Here is a 17,026-nt window from a genome sequence, read left to right on the forward strand (position 1 = left end):
TATCCTCCATTTAACTGGAGATAGACATCAAGAAAAATCATATCATTTGGCTCACAAGTCACGTCGCTAATGCAGCCAACCACCAGGTAGTTAAAAAAATGCAATTCCAACAGCATAAAAGCCACCCTTTTCCCTTTGCTATAAAACATTCCACTCCCTGGCATTTAATGTTTGAGTGTGAATGAAAACAAGACTAATAAATTGAAATATCTGTGGCAGCTGAGTGGCAAACAAAGGCAGCATGTGAGTTTAAGTACGGCTAGGCTATGCCACAAGACAGAGTGCTGATGTGAAGACATTAAGTGTCAGCTCACCTTCAGTGTGTGATACGACAAAACTTTTTAGGAGAGTTTTCGTCAGTTTCCTGACAGAGATATGAAGATCTTCTATCATTTTGAAACGACTGTAAAACCTTTGGGGTATGCAAATGTTTGAGAAATAAATCTGCAGCCGTCACAAAGATAAGGCCTTAAAATCCCCTGGTAAACCTCCAGTGTCTGTCTGTGTGGTGTGAGGAGATGCAGGTAGTGAGAGAGCAAAACATCCTTTGCAGCACACGAGAAATGAATATACTACACTAAATATACTATACATGCTTTCCCTTAGATGCACTGTATGTATCGCGATGAAATTAGCTGAAATGAAGAAATTAAATAAAAATAGATAAATGTCAGTATAAAATTGTGGTGTTTTTTGCTGACAGAAGGTGGGAAATTTTCAACAAACAGCAGAAGGTGTTACCTACACAACAGCATGACTCAGCTCAACACAATTACACGTCTCAATGACAGAATGATTCCAAGAAAGTTCCTGAAGTCGACTTCTTCAAAAAAAACCCATCTCAAATAATAGAACAGAAATGGATGCTGCTTAGGAAGTTAAACACTTTTATTTAAAAAGTGTTGCTGTGTTGATCTATAAATTAATCAAAACATCCTACTGTTACGTGGCATCTTAGACTCATCCAAGAAAAGAAATCCTGTTTTCAGTAATAGCGGTCTGTTTAGTAGACTATTCATGCTGCTGCCGTAGCTAATTAAGAACTAGGTTGTTCTTTATATGCTTTACAGGTAAAATACAGTAACAGATTTTCTTCCCTTGAGTCTGAATCCCACACTGCCTCAGTGAGGTGAACATGATCTTTAACACACTGAAGACCCACAGCTTCAGCTGTCTGTCCTCTAGAAAAAAACTGTGGCAAAAACATAAAGCTGTATTATTTATCAATAAAACCTTTAGTTTGATTACATTCAATTTACTACTTAATGTAGCACATTAGATTAACCATATTTTGTGGTGGAGCCAACATCTATATCATTCTTCACACAAGACCTACAAAAAACCCCTGAAGGACACAGAATAGAAAGGAGGAGTGATGGTTTTTATTATATCGAGGAGGAAGTTGTACAGACTCTGGCTAACAACCAAAAAGCATCATTTTTCTAAACTCGAAAATGAGGTAAAATGTCCACACAATGCAGATGTAAAAAAACAACACATCACCCTCCAAGAAAGATTTTGCCTGTTTAGAACATAAAAAGATTGCACTTATTTTAGCTTAAAATAGCGACCAGACAGTGGTTTATTAAGGTGAAGTACAATATAAGGGTCAGTGTAGGTTACATGACTGAGAGAAAGTATTGATCAATAGATCTGACAAGAACAGATAACAAATAGAGCCAAACATTTACACAGAGACAGTAGAGGAGAAAGTAAGAGGTAGAAGTAGTGATAGGAGACACACTTATGTTTGCAGAAAGAAACAGGGAGAAAAAAATATTTAGATCTTTGTGTACAGAATGGATTACCGCAATAGCTGAATTGGAAGGGAGCAACACTAAGCAGGTAGCAATGGCTTTGTGCAAGGATAAGTTTAAATGACCTTGAAGTAGTACAGGGTGTTATGAAAAAGAGACATTAAAAAAAGACACATGGTCTCTGGACTCACATCAGGGGGAATTCGTGCACCATCTTTGACTGTGTTGCCCTCTACGGTGATGTGGTAGACTTGGCCGTCTGTGTCAGTGAATACAAAATGCTCCCGGGCTGAGATGGCCTGGCTGGTCTCTGACTTGCTCTCAGCATCCTGCAGGAGACTGTAGGGGGGAAATCAAACAATCAATTCTCTCAGATAAGCTTGTCAGTTGTTTATTTCCTCTTTCTTGTGAAATATTTTGACTGGATGTCTTGAAATTCTTCTGCTGTCTGTGGCAAGGCATTACCACTATCATCTAGTTCTGTGTTTCCCATCCAGGGGTAGCTGTACTCCTGGGGGGTATTTTGACAGTTGCTAGGGGGTACAAGGAAAGATCATGTGATGTAAAGGATAACACAAGTCATATGTTGTGCAGGAACACTTTGCGAGACCGTGTAAAAACTACTTCACAAGTGAGTGAGTTTGTTTTTAGTTGAGTTACTTAACATAAAAGTACACTTTTATGTTGACTTTTGCAAGCAAGTACATAATTTTATCATTTATTTAGTCATCATTTAAACTAAAAAAAAATGATGAACACTATTCTATCCAACCAGCAACAGTGGACGTTTATGCTCGCTAACAGGCAGACTACATGCACAGGTAAGCCCTATGAATCCCAACATGAAGTCATAACATTGGCATGAAGTCAAAGTTGGCACTGGAAACTCAAGACTGCCACTGGCCTTTACAAGTGTATGGAAATTTTTGTTAACAATTGTGATTTCTGGATTGAGAAAATTTTGCTTCCCTTATTTTTGGCATTGGATGGTTTTGCAACAGCAACTGCTCCTCTCCTCCCTGTCTTGGAGTGGAACATGGAGCTAGAAGCTGGTTTTGGCACCACTAGGCTCTGTTTCTTTGCTCATAGACACAGAGCGAGACTCTCATCCTTTGCCCTGCTCCTCAATGCAAGAACAGCAGCAGATCACGAGGATAATGGCTACAGCTCCACCAGGAAAAGGATGTCTTTTGGCTATGGCTCTTCTGGCCAAAGACAGCAATGTAAACCACTACGTCTTGCTAGTTTTTACAGTGTACTGTTTGGATACTGTTTTTGGTTGCTCAGATGTTGTTTCTTTGATAACATTTTATATTATGCGTATTTTGTGTCAGTTATGAGAAAGACACATTCATTCCCATGCCTATAAGTCTGAAAGCTTTCTCTTTTTGTCAGCTAAGAGAGTTGGTGGTGTCGTTGCCATGGCAATGCACATCCATAAATTTCGGGGATCCGGCTTCTGAAGGAGCGCTAAAGAGACGGGTGTGTTTGTTTTGCTGTTGAGTTCAAATAACAACAAACTTTGTCAGGAATGGCTTAGTCCACCTTAAAAATAAACAAATAAATAAAGTATAAAAAAAAATGACAGAATATTACTGTCCATTCTCTTAATTTCGAATGTGTGACTAAAAAGTGCATGTAATCTCGTACAGATATATTTCAGGGTGGAAAGCTTCAAACACAGGTGTAAGCCTGACAATTTCTATCCTGACCAACGACTTCAGAGAACAACATTTTTAAGCTTTGTAACATTCACCTGATGACTGAGGATTCAACACTACTCTGCTCTGCATCTGACACCGTCTGTCGAGCCATGGCCTCCCTCGCTGCCATCTGCTTCTTTTTTAGGCTCTTCAGGTTGTGAGATGGGGACCACTCCTGTTTACACACACACACACACAGAGGATTACAGTTACAGTGACAAATACATCTGTGAACAGACAACAATTTCAGTGCAAAAAGCAGCCACAGAGACAGAAGGAAATGGAGGTGATTTGCATGTCCAGAAGATGCTCATATGAATGAAACTGTGACACACAGGACAGTTTTCCCCTCCAAGCTGTTTGGTCTATGTGCTGGAACACTGTAGATATAGTGTGGTTGACTCGAGGTTGTAATCAATATGGAAATGAGACAGCAATATGGGCCTGGTGGAGGCCAGCATGCATTATTAAGGTTACTGGCGTTTTTATTCACACTGTGGAGGATTTTACAGCCCAACTATAAAGTTTGTCCAGCATAACTCTTCTTTTATGAGCATTTCTCTGGCCTAATGAAGCCACTGTTTTTTGCTGAGCTTGGGGAAATTTTCCAGACTAATCTTTCAAATGGCCCATACAAACACAAGGAGGGCTAGGGGTCGAATGACAGTGTGTTTTGTTAAAGCTAGAATGTAAACTGAAGATAATTAGCGATCCAGCTATAAATGTAAATGTCCCATATTTGCCCCTCTTCAGGAAATTAATGAACACCCTGACAAGGTCTCTTTCAATTTTCAGCTCAAAAAATTGGTTCATTCCATTTTTGGCTACAAAAACAGAAAAATATGAAAATGAGAAGAATTTATTTGGAAATTGGCTGTATTAAAATGCACCATATATGTGCATACAGAGAGAAGAAGAGAAGTTAACAGATGAACACCTGCAGAGTTTAGGCTGCACTGAAACATGTAAGGCAACATCAACCCACCCAGTCCTTATTTATTGGTTTAAAGGTTCTATCATCTCTGAATGTCCCTCAGCTTAATAATTTCCACAGAGCTCTTAGTTAATGGTAATGTTAGCTACATTAGCCACCCAGCGTGGCAGAAATAAACTTTTTATATCATAACATCTTTCACTTAACATCCCATTTATAAAAAACACAAAACAATATAAAAATGGATTTTTGCCATATAGGACAATTAAATAAGCATACCTGAACACCTGTTAGGAGTCATGTCATTCCCGTTACATTTTAGTTTTTACAGAATTTGTTGTATTGTTCGTGTGTGTGTGTGTGTGTGTGTGTATTAACCTAGCACATTGGAATGAGAGTTTGCCAGTGGAACACACTTAGTGTGTAAATTTGTTAGTACCAGTGCAGTAACAGTGGGGAAGTTCTTAGCCATCTCTCTGAGAAGTGTCCCAGTCCTGATGTCCCACAGCTCTAGCGGTTTGTCTCTGAACACGACCACCAGATACTGTCTGAGGAAGGAAAATACAAACATGCATACTGAGTCTCAAAACACACATTGCACTACACCAGTGTAAGATTCATTGTGGTGCTGAATGTAAAAAAGGCCCGCCACCTAGTTAGCAATATACCAGTGACAGAATGAATCCATTATAAAGTGATCAGAAAGTTTCTTAGTTCAGTGAATGATGTCTCTCCAACAGAATCTAAATGCAGCAAGGATTGATTTTTGATACAATTCCTGCTTTGCATGTAACTCTCCATATTGTAGTTCCCCTTAGGTACACTGCTGTTTGCAGTGAGAAATAAATGAGCAGCATGGACAAACACGATCGATCAGACATTCACACTTGCGACCTTAAGTTTGTTGGTCTAAACACCTAACAAACCAAGCAAAAACAAGTAACAAGTGAATCTACCAAGTACCACGCAACAGCGGAAGGGCTATAATCTAACCTTCAGCTGCTATACAGGAGCGACAGTATTCAACAGAGCAAACAAACTGCAGCATTGCTCTTCCGTGAGCATCAGGAAAGCATGTTACCGTTTCTCTTTAGAACTACAACCCTTGGGCCTTGGTAATTATAAGATAGTGATCTGTGGCTGCCTGGTTAGAGCAAAAAAGATAACACAGATAAAAAGAGATGTGATGCACTGCCCAGTAATTGGATATTTTCTTCACCTGCTTCTCGCTTATGATATGGTGTGTAGTGTGTGGCACCTCAGTGAAATATCCTACATTATTTCTTAATCTTACAAGCCCACCTATCTTTTAAAGCAGCACTACGCAACGTTTGTTGGACAACAGCCACTGTGGCACCAAGTGACGGTTATGTTACAATACTTCACCATAAACCACTATGCTAAGCTGTTTTACTGGTAGCTTAAATGGAGGTGAGTCCTAATATCTGTCAGAGTAATGACAGTTTGTCTAATTACACAGTAATATTTACCTAAAGTTTTCAAACATTAGGTAACACTAGCCACCACAACAGAATGGCAAAACTAAATAAGTAACAAAACTGAGCAACAATGCTTTTAATCATTTATGAATTCCATGTTTTTGTAATTTGTAAGGCTTTATAGCTGTCCACTCTATACATTATGTTTGGTAATAAGTAGGGCTAAGATACCATGTACTGATTAGTTGAGACTGACGAAGGTAATTTATATTTTTAACATACTGATTCAAACTGGTCTTATCTTGTATTGATGTAAAACTGCCAAATTAAAGCACTTTACAAATCAGGTGATCTTTGTAATTTTGGAAATTATCCAATGTCCAGAATGTTTTGATTTTCAAAAATTCTGAAGATGTGTTTATAAAAGAATCTCAAAGCATTTAGTTAACAACCGTTTATATGGCTTTGAAAAACCATACTGAACATGTATTCAAATGGTAAATGAAGATGTTTGGTATAATGAGGAAAGTTTGTTCTTTTCTTCTCATGTAAATCTTGATGATAGTCTTCATTTTCCTTTTATCACCTTGCAGTAGGTTATTGTAAGAGGTACTACATATCTATCGCATCTTACGAAATTACTTGTAATTCAGAAGAGGGGATTGAGAATTAGCTCACATTTCAACAGGTGAGAGTTATATGCACTTCTTTCTGTAAGATATCATTTGCTGATATGTTTAAAAACATGAATTGGTGACAAGATCTTCTATGTACATTACTTTTTTTAAATTTTAAATTTTGTCTTCAGACAATCACATTTTTTTCCCCCATTTTATTGTTGTACTTCATCACATCAGTCTTTTATGAGATTTAGGGATCCTCGGTTATGGAATTCAGTGAAAATGGCACTGAAATTGTTATCTTGTGTGTCAGTGTTTATGGTTAAAATGATTTCATATTTCACCTTCAACTTCTATTGTGCGATTCCTCTGTGAGCACTATACATTTTCTGATTCTGGGTTTGTTTATCTGTTCATCTGTGTTTTGGTTTTCTGTTGCTTTACTTATTTTTGTCTGAATAAGCAATAAAAGAGGACATTCCAGGAAGGGTAAATACTTTTTATAAGCGCGATAGAGTTGTGGTAAAGTGGTCAATAAACATGCTATGGAAGCAGTACACAGCAGTATCACCTGTTTTTGTGTGTGAAGCAGCTTTTATAACATCATATATATAATGGTCTCATGGCCATGGCTTGTGTATTATTTCTTGTATTCACTGCCCACAGAACAACCTACTGTTTTCACTTGAAAAGGGAGCAGTTGTTGTCATTAGCGATACAGGTCAACCACAAGAGTTCATATTCACCTAATGTGGGCAGAATAGCCCAAGATGTCACCTTCAAGTATAATGCATTATCTACCTAATCTTATTCGTAATGACTACACAAGGTGCCCTTGAAAAGAAAGCAGAATTCACTGTCAAACACATTGAGAACCACACTGAGTACACAAAAGACAGCTACCATCTGATGACCTTGTCTATAGTTTCACTTCTCAAAAAATGTGTCATGACTGTGAATGCATGCTGTTTTGTTTACCTGCAAACCAAAGTCCCGTTAAAAGCAATGATAAACACTTGAACAAAACATAGAAGCTCTAAAACACTGCACAACAAGAAAATATTAAGTTTTTTGGGGACAATAAATAAACAAATTAATGGCAAATCTAACCTTATAAGCTCTTTTCAGTAATTTCCATAACTTGATGTTTATGGAAGGTGACTTGAGAGACCCATTGCTGAGGATACTCCAGGTATGTAAGGTGTAAATGCTAACATATATATATATATATATATATATATATATATATATATATATATATATATATATATATATATATATATATATATATATATATATATACTGTCTTTGTTTATGTGTGTGTATCTTAAATAAAAACATTAAAGACTGTGTGGTGGTGGTGTTATTTAGTTTTGTTGATACTGGGGAGGGCTGGCAACTTACTTGAGATGAGACACTTTAATCATCTCAATGGGTGGCTCATCATTTCCTCGCTCGCCTCTGAATGCAAAGCATCTGCCTAGAAAACACAACAAACAGAGAGAGAGAAAGTGAGAGTGTGACGGAGAGAAGGTGATGATGGAAGAGAGTTGATGGTATCTTTCCTTAGACCTGATAGACACCAGACTGATTCCTCTCATTTCATTTTATTGCTAATACATCTTGTTTTTTGTCGGAGTGGGCAGTAAAAACTGCCGACATTATTCTCACTACTTGCTCTAATCCCTGATTTTCATTTACAAGTTCACACCCCATGACAGCCAATGTTATGCAGAGCATCAAGGTCCTCTTCAAACAAAACACGCATGTCCTTCAGGTGTATTGTATATTTGCCTAAAGAAGTGCTGATCTGTGTTTGCGAAGGACACAAAGGAAGGTGGCCTGTTTAAAATGTACAACTGATAGCACTGCCTGTGGTGGTTTGGAGGAGTGAGGTTGACCTACACAGTTGTGTTGAGAGAGCAGTTGTTGGGTACCAGAGGGGACAAAATCACTAAACATATGGTGCAGGGAAAACTTTGGAGACCTGTGGTGTTCTAGAGGCTAATGAACGCTGTTCACCATTTCCTCTTTTGTTTCCTTACTCACACACAGTAGGAGGGGTCACATGTCCTGATTACAGAGCATCAATTATGTTATCTAGCTCTGCAGATCATCAGCCTACAGCCTATAATCAAATCAAGGTCCTAACCACAGTCCATGGTGCTGCAAATACTGTACAGCAATTATAAACGCTTAAGGGTACAATTTCTTTTTCCTGCTAATATGTCAGAACCTCATGCTCTTCACTGACGCTGGATGATTATTGGAGAGACACCTTCAAATGCTGAGCTGCTGACACTTGTCACGATTACGCATGTACAAATAATATGTAATTATCATCAATAAACATAATGAATATTTATACTGTACGTGAGGCCATGCAAACTCAGTTCACCAACACTTCTCAGCACAAACCTCTCCCAGTTATTGCAGTGTACAAAAAATATTTTCATGGGTAAAGAACAAATCCACCCAGAACAGCTGCATTGCTGCTGTAGCCATGCATCACTACAATTGAGTAAGGCAAGAAAGGAAGATGATTTTCCAGACGAGAGTCTCAAATGTTATCAGGGAATGCTACTGCGGTAAAGGACACAAGGTGCCTGGGTTAGTGGATTATTTTTACAGCTGAAGTTCAACATTTTAAGCCAAGAAAAGAAAATACTATTGTGTTGTTCCATTTGACGATTTTTTTTTTCAAAAATATTCTCATTTTGTAAAAAAATTTAAAAAAAAATAAAAAATTGTACATATCTGTGAGAAGTCTTAGTGAATCTGGTCGAGAATGCCCAGGTAAAGCAGCAATTTTAAATCTAGATAATATAATTGTTCTTTTAACATCTGCCACTAAGCATCTTATTTATGAAATATACTACAGATAGAATTGTACAGTTCAATAAGTGGGCAGAATCTACCTGACAAATGAGAATCCTCATTAGATGTTTATTAAATCCCATTGTCTCATTTTTTTGATTTCTATATGTAATTTATGTTGTACCCTGTACATAACATCAAAATCTTTGGGAGCTGTTGAGAAATTTATTTATTTTTTGTTTGTTTTGACAGGGTTTCCTGAGCTGTTCCCCTCTGCTTCCCTTGTCATCATGCAGCTAAGCTAGGCTGAACATACCCAAGAACTACTATATCTATATCTAAACAGACATTGATCTTTTCCATGGTAAGACAACAAAACAAAACATATTTGCCAAAATGCAGTGTTTCAAACTGCACACATACATATAGACGCATTATAGACATGAATGAGGTCAGTGAGCAATCAGCAGCAACATTTGCAGTCAAGAACAGTTTTGGGATCTCAGTCTCCTGAACTCGTTTGAACTCGTAAGAAATAAACATAAAGTGTCTCTGTGTTGGATCGTGTGTGGCACTGTAAACAAATCTAATGCTGTGGACCGTTAACTTTGATGATGCTGGTACTTCAGAGAGGGTTTTAAAGTGACTTACTATTGCCATTGTCCTAAAAGGGGGATAAAGGCTTTGTGACCAAATCATTAAAGTGACTGTATCTTTTTATTGCACCCGTGCAGATTTTTGCCACGGACACTAGATATCTGTGACTAAAATAGATTAGTAAAGATATTAAAAATCCTCATTAATTGTTCATATTGAACATTTCATTGTACGAAGGCTAATACTGTATATGAACAAAATACGTTTTTCTTTCCACACTGAAACCTTGAACTATTATTCCCTGACCAGTTGTTACTTCACCTTCAGGTTACTCAAATACCCAGCTCTCTTTGACACAGAAAATGTAGCACTATATATATTTTCACCCCCTGAAGGTGGAAACACAGAATGGTCTCTGCTGGTGCAGTAATTCTATGGAAATGTACGAAATTCATAGATCTCACTTTCAGGGCTAGACAGCCCTTGGTGGTACTCTAGCATAAGAGGAGTCTCTTAGAGAACTATATAGACAAAGAAAGACAGATAAAAGGGTAAAGCTGGAGAGTGAAGGAGACTGAAGTGTCTATTTTCTTTGCTGTGAAGAGTGCAGGAACCCAAAACAGAAACCTCAAGAACAAAGAGCAATATAAAAGTTCTGGCTGCTACCCTCAGGTACAGGTGATAATATGTGTGTCTGTGTGAGTCTCTCACCAGTAGGAAGGTCGACATGCTGCAGTTCATTTCGCACCAGGCCCATGTTGTTGGGAGCAGAAGTGGCAAAAGATAGGAAACTGGTAAGGCTCACCCATTCAATCCCTCTGTGGAATAAAATCACACATACACACAGACACATGGTTTTAACTTAAATAAATAATATTGCTGTCTAACACATGCAGCATAGCTGTCAAATAGTCCTTCACGTCATCCTAGTGAGCAGTAAGGTAAATGGTACACCTACAACTTGTATAAAATCTATTAGAAACATGTTAAAAATTCACAGAATATCAAGCCAGAGCCTGTGAGATATGAATATTTTTCAGAAGCTGGCCCAGCTGAGGGAGCACAAACTCCACGATAATGAGATGGTAAATAGCCACATGATTAATTAGTCGATTTCCCCGCTAAATGTAAATGAGATGCTAAGTAGCCTGGCTTCCTTTGGCATAGCCGTTCTGGGGCAAGGGCTGCTGGGCTCATTTCCATCAAGCACCTCTGCGATCCCCACCTCTGAAAACACACAAGTTTAAACATAATTTTGTATGTTACAGCATTGAAAAAAAGAGCGTCTGCATGCGTTTATATGGGAAGAGAGAACATTTAATGGAGTTGTTTTCAAGAGAACCCAAATCTGACAGCACTACTTTGATGTAACTGTCTGGTGGAGTTTGTGATGATATGGACATTTAAATACATGAGGGGATCAAATACACTAAAGGAGTGTGCAACACTCAGCAACTAAAGTGTGTAACTGCTGGCATGTGTTAAACACTACAGGCAGAGGAGCTGAGAGAGAGAGAGAGAGATGACAAGCAGATATAGAGATGAACGCTGAATTTCACGGCTGTAGAGCAAATTCACAGACACCAGTAACCAACCTGAAAAAACATGGCCTAATCCCTCACTTAAGTCCACGCATGTGCACAGGCATTTCAAGGAACTTCTGCTTGTGTTTCAAAGCTCATTAAAGTTGGTTGAAGTTCCGCATTTGTGGACACCAACTTCTCTCATTAAAGAAAGCCTGGCTCTGCTTGAATGGATGGTGTTTGCTCCAAATCAATCTCTTAACAGCATTAATTGATTCAATCTTGTGCTTAATTAATCCTGGTGAAATAGTTTTGCTGCTCATTAGAGAATACTACCTCACGAAGCACAGCCTGCTCTTTGTTGATGTTTTGATGTTGCATTTTGGGACATTCAGACAGTGGTGTGGCATCCTGACTACACCCTTTTTCAGCATGGCCTGAAGGCTGTAGCAGATAGATGGCATGACAGCACCCCAGAGTGTTGCGTTGTCATGTCGATGTGGGTTCACTTTTCTGATGAGTTCTTGATTACTTCCATGATGCTATGAAAAGACGTCGTCATGACACACAGCTCTAATTGACAGTTTTTCTGAAAAAAGTAGTCACTGAGGCATCTGTGGACCTCTGTTTGTGAATTGTACAGAGGAACGTTACTGGACTCTTCCTTTCTTTAACTGTGTAATTTATGGTCTGTTTCAAAACAAAATCAGTTCTGTAGTTAACTGTACTAACCAATATGCTGACAGTTCTGGGGAACCTTTGCAGCTATTTTGGTGAGTTAAGTTTGTGTTTTGCAGGATATTAGTAAGTTCAAGACCCCCCTTTGGTGAAAACAAAGGTGTACTATCTTTTAAATATGTCCATATTGTGCTTTCTATATGCTCGTTATAAGACATATAACGAGCAAAACGAGCAGTCATTTACATGGCTGAGAATTTCCACCTTGACAGTCTCAAAAATATGGACATCACCACAATTTCACTTCAGTGGTCCTATTTTGTTCTAATTAGAATAAATATCCTAAACACTTACTTAATGTTAATTTTACATGAATGAATGGTGTTGTATAAAAATGTAGCGTGATATGTCATGAAAATGGAGGATCAGCTGCAGAGCAACAACTGGAGTCCTCTCCAGACCATAACAGGGCAAGGCAAGGGCAAAAAGGGGGAGCCTGAACCTGGGGACAGAGACTGGGCCAACCAGTTAAACCTGCTTTTCAACAGGTTTGATACTGGTCTCATCCTCTCCTCCTCCAGCCTGAGCCTTGTCCAGCTGGCCTCCAGCTCCTCCTGCCTGCTAGCTCCCTCCCCCTCACCTCCACCATCTCTAGGGCTCTCCTCTCTCCCCCCATCTCCACCTCCTCCTCCTCCTCTCCACACCAACAGTGGATCAGGTGAGAATGCAGCTTAGGAAGACCAGAGCCAGGAAAGCCACGGGTCCTGATGGCATCAGCTCCAGCCTCCTCAGGGACTGTGCAGACCAGCTCTGTCAGGTGATCTGCTACATCTTCAACCTAATCCTGAGACTGGAAAGAGTTCCTGCCATGTGGAAGACTTCTTGTGTGGTCCCGGTCCCAAAGACCTCATGCCCCAAGGAGCCCAACCACTACAGACCTGTGGTCTTAACCTCTCACCTGATGAAGGCACTGGAGAGGATCGTCCCGAACAATCTTCGCCCCCTGGTGAGTCCAAACATGGATCCCCTGCAGTTTGCGTACCAGCCAGGGATTGGGACGGATGACGCCGTCCTCTGCCTGCTGCAGAGATCACTGTCTCACCTGGAGGACACTAGGAACACCATGAGGATGACGTTGTTCGACTTCTCCAGTGCCTTCAATACAATCCAACCCTCACTGCTGAGGGTGAAGATGGATAGAGTGGGGGTCAGTGACCAGCTGGCTGCATGGACCATGGACTACCTCACAGACAGACCACAGTATGTGAGGCTACAGGACTGTGTGTCTGATGTGGTGGTCTGCAGCACAGGAGCCCCCCAGGGCAGAGTACTCTCACCTTTCCACTTCACCCTCTATACATTGGACTTCTGCTACTCCACAGACAGTTGTCATCTCCAGAAGTTCTCCGATGACACCGCCATCATAGGATGCGTGTCAGAGGGGAACGACTGTGAGTACAGGAAGGTCATCATGGACTTTGTCTACTGGTGTGAGCAGAACCACCTCCAAATGAACGCCAGCAAGACAACAGAGATGGTGATCGATTTCCACAGGAAACCCTCAAACACTCCACCGCTGAACATCCAGGGACTTGACATTGAGAGAGTGAGGACCTACAAGTACCTGGGTGTTCACCTAAATAACAAACTTGACTATACAGATAACACTGACTCTCTGTATAAGAAGGGTCAGTGTCGTCTATAACTGTTGAGGAGACTCGTATCATTTGGTGTGAGCAGGCCAATTCAATTCAATTCAATTCAATTTTATTTATATAGCGCCAATTACAGTCAAATTGTCTCGAGACGCTTTACAGAACCCATATGCCTGACCCCCAGAGCAAGCCAAAAGGCGACAGTGGCAAGGAAAACACCCTTTTAACAGGGAAAAAAAACCTCGAGCAGAACCCGACTCTTTATGTGGGGGGACCCATCTGCCTGCTGGCCGGGTGGGTTGAGAAGGACAGAAGAGGTAGAGGGGTAGAGGTAGAGGCTGAGGACCTTTTATGACACTGTGGTGGCATCGGGGATCTTCTATGCACTGGTGTGCTGGGGAGGGGGATGCTCTGAGCGTGATAAGAACAGACTAAACAGACTGATAAAAAGAGCCAGACTCCATGGAGGAGGTGGGAGAGAGGAGGGCTCTGGCCAAACTGTCTTCTATCATCAGAAACACCTCCTACCCTCTGCATCAGACTGTGAACTCCTTAAGAAGCACCTTCAGCAACAGACTGGTACACCCTAAGTGTAAGAAGGAACGTTTCCGCAGGTCGTTTATTCCAGCATCTGTTAGATTGTACAATGCTGCACTATAAACTCCACCGTGTACTGTTTACTGCTGCACTTTTTTTCTTCCCCCATTTTAGACACGCATCCTCCTACTTATGTGCAATAACTGATACCTCATCAGTGCAGTAACTGATACCTCATCCTTTTGTATATAATCTTCTACATGATATTTATTAAAAAAATATAAAAATTAAAATTAAAAAATCATCTGTATACAATGTTTTTTCTGCAATTTTTGCACTGTTTCTTTTTCTCATCTATTCCTGCACTGCCTTTGTACTTTTTCTTTGGAGCTGCTGTAATAGTGAACTTTCCCCACTGTGGGATCAATAAAGTTTATCCTTATCCTTATAAAGTTTATCCTTATGTTAAGTCGGACCAACTATACTTGTGACTGACATGCAACTAATCACAAATACCTGAAAACCAAAATTGAAGGAGGCAAAACCAGAAAAACAAACCAGCATTTCAGTGACTTCTCTGAGAATGCATACGGCTATGTAGGACTGCAGAAAATGTACTGTTTTGTTAAGGCTGGATTTCAAAGTCATCGCTTTGTTAACATCTCTAAAAATTCTTCTTGTGATCCTGTAGAACAAAGATATTCTATTCGCAATAACAGTCACTGTTGCTAGCTGACACCAAAGACAACAACTGAAACAAATACTTAAAAATTAATATCATAGTTAAGTATGGAGCTTTCACACAAAAGGTTGTGACACTAAAGTAGTCATACATCACAGAACAACGACTATTGAAAAGGATCTGTTCAGTTTGTATTAAATAGAAATACATGAGCTCAAGCTGCCTAACTTATCTTAATTGTGTTGGTAGTCTGGTCATTGACTTCTAGAAATGTCATCACCGTGGTTCAACAGTTTCTTGTTATTCATGTTTTAAATGCTTACTTTCCTAAAAAAAATGCTTGCTGATGAGCAAAAGGAAGAAACTTCCTAGTATAGAATACTGCTCTTCCCTGAGCGTTCGCTCTGATGTGTGATTGACAGCCTAATTAATTAGCTACTCAGACCTGAGGGAATGGTGCAGTGTTCAGAGGTTAAGGGAACATTACACAAGGAGCCTGAACATTCTGGCTCGATTCCTGCGCTAAAATATAGGTAATCAATGAATTGACCTTTCTCCTAGCTGACATTCTGATTTTAGCTGCAAAAACACAGGTGCTACTAATAACATTAATAATGGCTTTGTTCTGCTTAGGTATTCCAGTGAGCCAGCGTACAAGATACCTATTCAGCATACTTATTACTGTTAACACTACACTTACGGTTTCCAAGTGTTCCCTCAGCAACTTCAGGTAGATGTGTAAAACTACTGATCTAATACTTCATCTTCTTCTGTCCAACGCAAATACATACACAAGCACACAGAGTAAAATCAAATGTAATGCCATTTATCAGGTTCTGCACTGGACAAATTTGCATGGTAGCCAAAGCTCATCCCATTTTTCAAGTACACCTCTGCTCCTTCATTCATCACCAACACTGCAGGAGACAAATTCAACATCCACTTATTCGTCAGGATAAACATTGCAAAGACAGTTTTACAGTACTTTTATCAGCTTATTGAGAGTGTGTACACTTTTCAAATACACTCTGGATAGATCATTCAGCATTTTTGTGTTACTTTATGTACATGACAGGTAACTAGATCATAACTTGGCAGCTTTATTTGCAGTCATTGTGATTTTATTGGTATAAAATAGGAATGCTAGAAACATCTGGAGGTTTGGACTTTTGTCAAAAAAGCTGATTTGATGTTTTTTTGTGAAGTTAATTTGCTTTGTAACAGGGATGTTATTGAGTAATTGGTAATTGCTATTAATTAATTCATTAGTTGAAAATATAATAACCGATATGGAAGAAGACGAAGGTCATGCATGTCAGCAAATGTACTGTACATTAGCTGTAGTACCTGGTACCTGAGCCTCTTACTGTTTGATGAGATGAAAGACTGCAGATTGCTTATGTTTAGTACTGTAGCGACACAAGGAGGTGGTCAGTTTGGCTACTGACAGTTCTGTGGTAACAAGCAGAGAGTTTTGTGAAGGTTTAGCTAGTAAGGGGCCACCATGACAAAGACTCCTGTGACACTTAAGGGCTTGTGGTTTAAGCTCATATATTAATGATGAGCTGAAGTTTAGTAGTACATCGTTACTACGTTACTATAGCCAAGTGGCACATGTAACTACGCCATTTTTGTAGTTAGTGTCATAGGCCCATTATCAAAAACAGCTACCATTAGGATATGGAATAGTATTCATGTTTATTGACTGATAACATTGCCAAATATCGTTTTAGAATATTGTATCAAATTTGCATCCATAGTTTGTACGGTGCCTTCTACAGCATGTATAATTTTAAAATTTTTTAACTACTACCTCCACATCTATTTGGATTCTGTTAATTTTGCTCTCGTGATTGTCTAATTTCTTTGAGGGAAAATTACCATACACATCTGAACCTCTCTGATCTGAAAAGAGAAAAACACCCCCATAATACAGATAGGGAATTATTTCTCTTTAACACACAAGTGCTGACATGGCACACTAATTACGTGATTGCCAATTGCCTCTGCAAACTCTAATGAGCCTGAAAAACAATTAACAGAAAATCAATCCAACTCAAGCTGAATGACTAGCCGCTGGGGGT

The 17,026-nt window shown here is 39.4% G+C and overlaps 1 protein-coding gene across 1 annotated transcript in view; it reads right to left on the reverse strand.

Annotated features, from left to right (window-relative positions):
- The window catches only part of wdr11 (WD repeat domain 11), a 68,728-nt gene that overhangs the window by 22,316 nt on the left and 29,386 nt on the right, over window positions 1–17,026 (reverse strand). The window contains exons 12-16 of the mRNA XM_023275156.3: window positions 10,579–10,685; window positions 7,858–7,933; window positions 4,834–4,942; window positions 3,514–3,635; window positions 1,949–2,096 (exon numbers count right to left, since the gene is read on the reverse strand). Of these exons, the coding sequence (XP_023130924.1) occupies window positions 1,949–2,096; window positions 3,514–3,635; window positions 4,834–4,942; window positions 7,858–7,933; window positions 10,579–10,685 (562 nt within the window). The remainder of the gene's footprint in view (window positions 1–1,948; window positions 2,097–3,513; window positions 3,636–4,833; window positions 4,943–7,857; window positions 7,934–10,578; window positions 10,686–17,026) is intronic.

Source organism: Amphiprion ocellaris, chromosome 16, assembly GCF_022539595.1.
Source record: "Amphiprion ocellaris isolate individual 3 ecotype Okinawa chromosome 16, ASM2253959v1, whole genome shotgun sequence".
NCBI lineage: Eukaryota > Metazoa > Chordata > Actinopteri > Pomacentridae > Amphiprion > Amphiprion ocellaris.